A 10,561-nucleotide genomic window follows, 5' to 3' on the forward strand; every position below is an offset into this window, starting at 1 on the left:
TAATTAATTCAAGAGAAACTATGTAAAAATTGCTGAATCAGCTAAAAGCCTAACTTTCCCACACTCTGCTTGAAGGGTCAAAATATCGCTGATGGGACAAATTATTTTTTTAAACCTACCTGTGTTTTCCCTTACCTCGTCGACGCATGTAGCAAAAATCCCTGTTGAAATCTTAATAATATATTAGCACTGTAAAGAAATATTTTCCCTATCAAAATCTCAAGTTATATAAGACCAGGGATTAAATGTCCAAGAGCTTTTTCCTCATTCCTCTCTGTGTCGTTGTGTGTGTGCTCATTGCTTGTACACATGCCTGCTTCTTTAAAATGAAATAAAACGGCATCATGACATCAAAATTCTTTTCACTGTCTTCAAAACTGCATCCTGCTTCACATAAAATAATGTTTACATCTTTTATATATATATATTATACTTTGTAAAACATAGATAAGATGCAATTTCAAGAAATAGAAAGGATTTATTGAAGTCTTGCATAGCTATTATAATCAATTAATACAAATAGCACATAATTATCCAAAAAATTTCATTGATATAAAAGTAAAAAGAATTTTACATTCATTTTATATTTTAATGATAATTTATAAATAAATTGCTGATTAACAAATACATTTCAATAAAATTTCAATCAAAGTTAATATTAAATATGTTTAGTAATCCATACAAGTAATTTATTAAAAATAAGCATTATCATTTAGAAATTGCACATTTAATTAATTCCACAAGAATAATTCAAGGTTGATTACGCATTAGTATTCTTTACTATACTAATGTCTAATAAAACTAAAAAAACTTCAAGATATATTTCATATATAAAAATTCAAAAATAATTTTTTGCTTATTATTTTAAATCAACTGCAAATACATCTAATATATTTCATTCTGTTTTGTTAATTTTTGCTCTGCAAAGCTGCATGAGTGTTTCTCTCATCACTTGGGTTTTTATTTCCATTAGTTCAGATTGAGCACCAGAGTTCTTGCAATGTATTTGTGTATTATTTATGTATGTTTCCATTTTCTAATAAAGATGATACAAAATATCACTCATATATAGATTATTGCACAGTAAATTGAGAAACAACAAAGAAAATAGTCTAACACCAAACATAAAAAGTATGCAAAATAGGTCAATTCTTTCAACTAGAAACTGAGTAGTGTTATGCAAAATATAGTAATATGAAATAGAGTAATATTTAAAAAATATGTATTGTATAGATATATATATGTCTATATTTAATAAATATGAAAACTAATGGTTTATAGAGTAAACAGACTAGATATTAACATTTTTTTTCTCGAAGAAATCTATAAATGAATGACGGATGTACTTTTGCAACACACTTCCACCAAAATCTATCAACTAATCCAAAGCAGAAAACAACACAATATATTATAAGAAGCATAACAGCAAAATATATAAATACAATATAATAAAATTAATGCATTTTCAAAATGATTTGTTTATCAAATCATGATCAAAATGATTTGATTATTAGAACAGAGAGCCAGCAATGTTAAAACAAGAAATAAAACAGTTCAAAATATAAAAATTTGTACACAATAATTGAACATAAAATGTGGTAAAAATAAATACACAATCAGTATGCTGCCTTTAACACTTGAACACATTTTCAAATTTTTATAAATAAATTAATAACAATCAATATTAATAGAAGAATTATATATTTCTAATATATTTAACATTCTTTATTTAACATTTTATATTATTATTCAACATTTTATATTTAACATTCATTTTTAACATTTCATTTTCTAATTTAAGTATGCTTCCAAGGTAAATGCATTAGATAATTTTCTTTTATCGAGTTTCGGTAATATTATCCATTGTATTGTAATTGGCTACAGGAGTATCAATAGCTATGTTTTGTAATGTTATGTCTTCATCTTTTCCTTTGTGCTTACTGAAGAAATCCGACACAAAGAATGTCTGCAAAATAAAAATCAAATGAAGTAAGAAATAAAAATCAAACGAATGTCCAACTAAGTTATTCAATCAGTATCTTTGCATCATTAACATAAAAGAGATATAGCCAGGGAAGGGGGTTATTGACTTTATTTTCTGTGAATAAAACAAAATTATTCTCTATAGAATTGTCAGAAAATATGAAAAATTAAAATATAGTTCATTACAATTGATAAAAATTGGCTGTTCTTAAAATATTACAAATTTTAACTATTCAAAACAAATTTAAATTCATGATACACTGCAAACATGAAACAAACTTTAAGAATTACAATCCTGATAATAAATAATCTCTGAAAGAGTTGGACATTTAGATAATAAACCTTTTTATTTAACAATCCATAAAATAATAACAGTTTTTTTCACAGTTTGCATACAGCTGTTTATATTTCTAACAGATATTTCAAAAGAATTTCAATATTAAATAATAAAGCATTTAAAAATTAAATTTATTTAAATAAACAATTTGGAAAATTGATTAAAAAAAATGGTAAAAAAGATGATAAATGCTTTCAGTGAATTATGAATTAGAATAACAAAATAAAAACCTGATAAACATAAGTTAATGTTATGTACTAAAGAATATTTCATACCACAATAACAGCAACTAAAGCACCTTGAAGAAATCCTATCATAACATCACTCCAATGATGTTTGTAATCTGCAATTCTTGATAAGGCAGTATACCAAGTCATCATTAATAAGATGAATTGAATGAAGGGTTTAAGTAGCCTATTGACCTTGCAATTCATACATGCCTGAAGGTATATCTAGGGAGGGAAAAAAATGGACATAAATGAAATTTCAGCACTTTGATATATGAAAGATTATTAAAAGGTATTTTTTTTATTACAAAGAAACTATTCCTTATATAAATTATACCAAAACTCTGATAAACCTTAATAAATTTCAATTTTTATACATGTAACAGTAAAAACATTTCAGAATGAAACATTTTTAAGTTAAAAAAATGTTCATTGGTTATTTTTCTAAAAAAATCATTAAAAAACAAGCAATTCAATTGTAGCAACCATGCATTATCTAAGCATCAAATTACTCTATTTTTAAACATGTATGATAAAAAATTAATTTATAGACCTCATGATTAAATACAAAAAAATAACTGAACATAAAATTCACCATGAAATCTGAAATATTCCATGTCTTTTTAATTGAATTAATATGATAAAGCATTTTCCAAACAAAATGTGTCATCTTAATAATTAAAAGTCTAAACAATAGACAAAAAAAATCCCTTACCACAGTAAACACCATAGTGTAAGCTGAAAATGAAGAATGTCCTGAAGGAAAAGAGAGTCTGCAATAAAAAAAATGTATTGCAAAATTTGTATAATCCATGATAACACTAAAATGTTTCACAATATAATCTAACAGTAGAAAAAGAATGGCATGTAAGCATATTCTAAGCAAAAATGCAAGCATAAAACTATTTATATTAAGATAACCTATGCCAAATTTGATCCAATTTTATTTCTTTATAATGAATTTACTCAGAAATTTCAGTTCACAATATCTTATGCAATACATTTTAATTCTCAACCACTAAAGTTTGCCAGATGTCTATAATTTCAAAGGATTTTCATTCTTATTAAATTATCAAATTTATTGTCATTCAAAGCCTGTTTATTTAAAATAACAAACAATAATAATTGTTTATTATTTTAAGCAAACATATTTAAAGAAAAAAACAAGCAAAATAAAGTAAGTAAAAACTAACCTTGATTCTTGAATAGCATTCAGGTCATTTCCCATACACACAAAATCAGTAATATATTCATGGGCATCTCGTAGGGTACAATTAACATTTGGTTTACAAACTTCTAGGAAATGTGGTCTCAACCTGCCTATACTATATTTTGCTATATCTGTTGTAAGTTGAGACATGCAAGCACCAAATAAAAACACACCAATTCTTTTATAAACACTCCATATCACATGAGGTATTGGTCTTCCTAAAAGTATATATACATGTCCTCGGCTGTCTCTTTTCGATCTCGCTTCATTTGTAAATTCTGTGACACATATCTAAAAAAAAAATTTCAAAGACTTGAAATTCTTCATCAAATTACATCACATTTTAACAAATAAGCAAATTATTTTATCTCACTAAAGTATTAGCCCAAAAAACTTTTAAGCAGATTTACACTAGATCTGCTGAGTACTTCTTAAATCTCAAATCACTTTGCTTGATATTTTTATACTATAAATGAAAAATACTCAAAAACATCATTTCAGGAGCAAAAATGCGAAATTTAATCACTTATTCACCCCAAAGCGTTGATCTCTAACTGCATTTCTTACATGAGATTTTTCATGAATATCTCCTGACAATGTTTTTTTAAAAAAGTGGTCATGCATTACATTTCAAATATAATTCACCTTAGCTTTTTTTTTACAAAAAATTCATATATAAATATTAGAACAAAAATTTATTGACACTAGTTAGAACACACAGTAAACACATTGAATAATTTACAATACATTCAAGTTCACATTGAATAATTATAATAATACACACACAATAATAAAAATTAATTCAAACAAGTATATAATTTTCAAAAAATGCAGCAAGGCATAATAAAACAATACAAAATAAATTCTTCGAGTACAATATGATATATAAATACTAAGCAGGTTGATGTAATATATGCATTGTTTCAAACAAAAAGCTATTTGCTTTACTAATAGGTTGTTGATAAATGCCTAAACTTGTTTTTATTGTGATAGTTTTCATTACATTATCAATATACAATTAGATGTGTGATATGAAGCAAGTTTAGCAAAAACTATTATATAGGAAAAACAAGTGAATATGTATGAGTGTAACTTTAAACCTCAGAATTTATCAAATTAAACATTAAGAAATATCTTTGAAAAATTATAATATCAATGCATTATAATAATACTTTCAGAATTTAACAGTATATACAGCATACCAGAAAAATTTGAATGCATTAATTTTGATTAATAATCAGAAAAACAGCAATATTTTTCATTGTAATATCAATTGCAAGAAACTAAAATGCTATAAACTTGTAATTATTAAATTTGTAATTTCTTCATGTAATTTGAGATGTATAAGAAATTTTTGAAACATATTTGAACATGAGATACATTTTGAAACAAGAAATAGAGTTTCTAAGTAGATAATAAGAGATGTTACATTTATTTTTCAATTCCCAGGGCCATATCAATGACAAAAGTACAAAACAACATTTTATGCATGCAACAAACTTACCAATTGTTATAGAATTTTGTTGTTGTTAATATACATATATTTTCAAAAACTAGACAATGATAAAAATATAGATTTAATGAATTCCTAAATTTAATTCTAAATGGTTCTAGATATTATATTAAATGCATTTGTAAATTTTTATAAATATTTCTTAATTTTAGTACAAAGGGAAAAAATTCCAGAATGGAAAGTTCAGAATTCTAACATTTTATTTGCATTTCTTTATACTCATAATGAAAAATTTACAAATTTTTTAATAATCCCTTTTGAAAATACATTCAGTATCTTGCCACGGTTATTACAACCTGATAGTAAATATATCCCATCTGTTTTTTTTCCCCAAACTATCCAACAAACAAAAAATAGTTAAGATGCTATAGATATGTGCTAAGAAAGGTTTTGAAAAATTAAGGCCATCAAAAAAGTGCAAATTTAAGGAAAATATCCAACTCAACAATACTGAAAAATTATTAATTTTTAATTTTAACAAATCAAAGGCAGAACATTTGCATTAAAATAACAAAAAATAATGCTTGAAAATACACATTTCTAATTGTTTACTTTGGATTTAACAAAGCAAAACCAAATTTGAGTACCAGAAATAGAAAGGATAAATCGATAAAATAAATTATACTTTATAAAAAAAAGTCGTGACATCTTGCTTTAAATATAGCAATATATGTGTAATTCAATACATAACAAATCTGCATGTTTAAGACTAGCAGATTTCCAACTCTGCAAAAGCCTAGAGCCACAAATAGATTGATTAAAATGGTGTTACTAAAAAAATGAATGTGCAAAAAATTCAAATACTAATAAAACAAGATATTAACATTTTGTCAAGCATAAAGGGTCATGCTTCCATCTGTCTCAGTATCTTTCATTTTGCTATAAAAGTATAAACATTAACCCATTCAAGAAACATTGTGCACCATGTATGCAAAGAATTTCTGATCCATAAAAATGGTGGCACACCAATTGTACAATGCTGAATTGAGAATGTCAGCTTCTGGGAACAGTCTCAAAAAAAATGTATCATCTCAATGGATTAAGCTTTTGCTTAAAATTAATTGTATTAAAACATGGATTCCTCATAATCATGAATCATAATAAATAACAACATAGTTATCTTCACAAAGCTGAGTTAGTAAAATAAAAGTTAACCTAAGGATTTATTTTACATTAATCTTCTATCAATGATTATGAAAAAAAATGTATTAAAATTGGAAAATAAAATGACCAATATAAAAAGAGGGACCTTATAATGTCAATTGTCTAGAACCTCAAAATACTAAAATCCACCACTAATGTTTAAAATATATATTTTCTTCTTTCTCAATAAAAATTTTCTGGAATTTTATTTAATAATCAATACTATAATAACAGAAATAATTTATTTAATATTAAGAAATATTTATTAACCTGTTACATCAATAAAATTAATTCAATTATTCCTCACATTATCTTCATTCTCTTCCTCCTTAATTTATTCTAATTTATCGGGTTTTTTCTCAAATGCCTATTATAAATGTTATCAAATTAGATACATAAGATTCATTTACAATTGAATTTTATAACAATACAGCTCTTAATTATAAGGAATATAACAACATAAACATTACCACTATAACAGGAAGGAAAACACCAACAATATAAAGGACAGTGTTGGATACTGTTGAATCCTTGTATGGATATCTTATGCTGTCATCATCACAATTAAATCCCCTTATGGTTGGCTTGCCGTGAAGATGAAATATTAAAATAGGAAATCCAACTACAAAACCAAAAAAAGTCATACAAATAAGATTGCAATTTGAATATATAAATTAAAGTCAACCGTAATATTTGTATAATATTTTACACAGTGAATTTTTTTATTCTTAAATTTCATGATTTGATAACCATTAATAAAATAGTAGTCAAGTTATATTTTGATTATTTAAATTATTACTATAATTATTCACACAATAATTTAAATAATTAATAATAATTAAAATACTGAATTGCAGAGCTGTCATTCAGAAATTTTACTAAAATGCCAATCGAAAAGTAGGTAAAAAAAATTTTTAAGGGTTTTTAAGATAGTGAAAATGGTATAAATAAAATAGAAATTATTTTTTGGTTCAACAGATATTTCCATGTGTAAAACACCAATTAAGATATTGAGATTTTTACAATCAGATACCATTCGATTTTAAAAGTAGAGATTTAATACATTTAACTTTTTCCAACTAGATTTGATGTGAATATCAAATATAAAGTGCTGTAAGAAATAACATTAATTTTTGAACAAAATACAAACCCCAGTTATTATTTTGATAAGCAATGCTTAATAAATATAAAATTTCAAGCCTCTTTCTTTAAAAATATACTGTTCATAAATTTTTCCTATAAAAATACAACTTATCAGATGCGACTGTTAGAACTGCAACAAGAATACAAACTCAGTAAGACATGCTCCCTAATCCTAATGGATTTTAATTTTTGTCATTTCAGCGAAATTTGTTATCAATATTGTTTTTCATCCAATATAACTTCTTTAATAAAGTTCAAGATAATATTTACCTGCAAAAACCCATACACTATCCGAGATTTAATAAATATATTGTCACAAAATATATTTAAGAATGTGATCTGTAAACACCTATTGGATTGGCATTTAACACAAATTGAAAAATTCTTGTAATAACGATGAAAAGTAAGATTACCAAAATGTATACAAAGAAAATTTGTATTCAGGCAAGTACTGGGAAATTTTGTCATTATACTGTGGGGAAAGCTCATGCAGCGTAGTTTTGTAACATGACCATGATACAAAAGCAATTGCTCATGCAGCGTAGTTGTTAACTGGCTTATAAGCTTTCCCCACAATATCAAAAATGATTGATATTTATTGAAAACAATTGATACTTATTTCAAAACAGTTTTACTAGTAGAACAGAACTCAATAAAAATCAATGATGAAGTGACTAATTAATTCCTTTTCTAAAGGAACATTTCCATAATAACCATAACATCTGACCCCCCCCCCCTTTTGTCTTATCAAAATAAAAAAAAGTAACAAATCAATAAGCATAAAAATATGCAAAAAATATTATAAAAAATATTTTCCAATTTTAGCAATAAAATAACCAAGCTGGATAATAATAGAAATCAGTTCTAAGCAATAAAACAGTTTATTTATGCAATCCTTTACTTTTAAAACGGATATATAAAAATGTGATATGTTCCTATAATAAATAAACCATTTCAAATGCTGTTTTTACACCAAAGACAACAAAACAAGTACTCTGACTACAATAACTATTTGCAATAAAATAAGAATTTATAGTATCTCAAGAAATTTCTCCATTTTTAAGATATCTCATTTATAAGACTAATCTTTTCTCATCACGTTAGCAAGTTAGAAGTTTCAACTATAAAAAAATATTCTGTTTATATATATATATATATTGAGTTTTTAAAAAATTTCCAATATATGCAGTCATTGTTGTAAGAAACAAATTTAATTTATGCAGTACAAATATGACTTTCCACATTTCATTTTATAATAATTAATGACATCATAAATTTGCTTCATCTCATAATCTTGCAGCATTTCTAAAATTTTTTAGTATTATGATAAATTCCATTCTATTTACAGATGATAAAATACAAATTCAAACTTTTTTTTAAATATTACAGTTTTCAGAAGATTTTAAAAAGTAAAAATAAGTGTTTGCAAAAATTTAAAAAAAATGTAATATACATTCTCTTCTAACATCAAGAAAAGAAGAATTCTTATTCTTAGACAATGCTCTAAATACTGTATTATAATGCAATAATTTCCAAATAATTAATGAGTAGTTCATATAAATTTTATTTAACCAGGCAAAAAGTTTAAAATCCATTTCTATTATTTTGAATTTTAAAATAAAAGATGGCTACACACAATATTTAAATTCTACATAAAAAATATAGATCTTATAGACCACAATAAGTTTTAATACATTCAGCTTAAAAATTATGAACATATATCTAACAGAAATATTCCCACACAATCAGTTGTTAAAATAGTTTAAATGTTACACACACAAATTTTTGGATTCAAATACATAGAATTTTACTGCTCCCATAAAAATGTAAAAATATCAGGAAGGACAATTCTCATAGATAGTAAAAACTTGGTATTTAAAATTTTACACAACTAATTTACGAAGATCAATTGATGATATTAATTATCCTGAAGCAGTTTAATTAAATACAATTATTTAAATGAAAAAAAAAAGCACAAAAATACATTTATGTTACCTCTTGAAATAAACAAGTGTTATTAAGTAGAACAAATTCTAATTTTACAGTTAAAAATTTAGCAAATTATATAGAATACTTTAAAGGAAGAATATCAATTGAAAGACGGTTCTCGAATGGAATTTGTTAAAAAATCGAATCCAAAGCAAGTCTTAAAGGTTTGCTTTATCAAAATACCGCATCAAGAATTCAATCTTTCTTAAAAATTTATTCAAATCAAATATTTTTAAAGAGGTATGAAAAGGTGAATAATTAAAAAAGGCAATTCGAAGAATTTCATACATTTGATAATTTATTTAATAACATCCCCACCCTAGTTAAATGTTAAAGTTTCTCTTACCTACAAGAAGTAGAAAAACGTCAAGACCAATCTTGACAACGGGTTTGTAATCGAGCGGCATTAAAAATTAATGTAATAGCAGCCAAAAAACGGAATAAACAAAGTTACGTGAATTCAAATGAATTTTAAGTTAACATGACATTCAACAAACATAAACACAGCCGCATGAAACTCACGGCCGCATTACAAAAACTTCAAAAGAGAAATGCAATATGGTACGCATGCGCATTGAAAAACGAGATCTGACAACGTCTGTATACTCGCCCAATTCGTGCGAAACTTAGCCGCATGACGAGCAACAACCAATCATGAACAAATAAGCAAATCCTTGAAACCTGATAATAATAATAAAGAAATAAAAAAAATAGTCCAAACGGAGAGCGAAATGATTACTTTTCTTTTTTTTTTTGTTGCTAATGTGCAGCGGATACAGCCAATCATATCAAACAAAGATAGCTGTCTCTTGGAGCTGCATCTTGTAACGTGATAGGAAATTTTCACGACACAAGTTTCGATCTTTATCAACCGCATAATGACATAACTACAGAGACGGCAGTTTTTTCAGCAAATTGTCAAAATAAATTAACTGTAGTATTAAATTAGATATGTAAGTAGTTTTTTAAACAATACTTTGAATAATATTTTTTTCAAAAAACTGTTTAGAATATAG

The 10,561-nt window shown here is 25.3% G+C and overlaps 1 protein-coding gene across 1 annotated transcript; it reads right to left on the reverse strand.

Moving 5' to 3' along the window:
• Positions 1-281: 281 nt before the first annotated feature.
• LOC129960970 (putative phosphatidate phosphatase) lies at positions 282-10,135 on the reverse strand. Its single transcript, XM_056074750.1, has 6 exons — positions 9,892-10,135; positions 6,884-7,035; positions 3,741-4,048; positions 3,263-3,320; positions 2,596-2,772; positions 282-1,966 (listed from the first exon to the last, which is right to left on the reverse strand). The coding sequence occupies exons 1-6, from the start codon at positions 9,950-9,952 to the stop codon at positions 1,838-1,840; spliced, it is 885 nt and encodes a 294-aa protein (XP_055930725.1). The 5' UTR covers positions 9,953-10,135; the 3' UTR covers positions 282-1,837.
• Between the last annotated feature and the right edge of the window lie 426 nt (positions 10,136-10,561).

The sequence above is a fragment of the Argiope bruennichi genome, chromosome 2 (assembly GCF_947563725.1).
Source record: "Argiope bruennichi chromosome 2, qqArgBrue1.1, whole genome shotgun sequence".
Classification (NCBI taxonomy): Eukaryota; Metazoa; Arthropoda; class Arachnida; order Araneae; family Araneidae; genus Argiope; species Argiope bruennichi.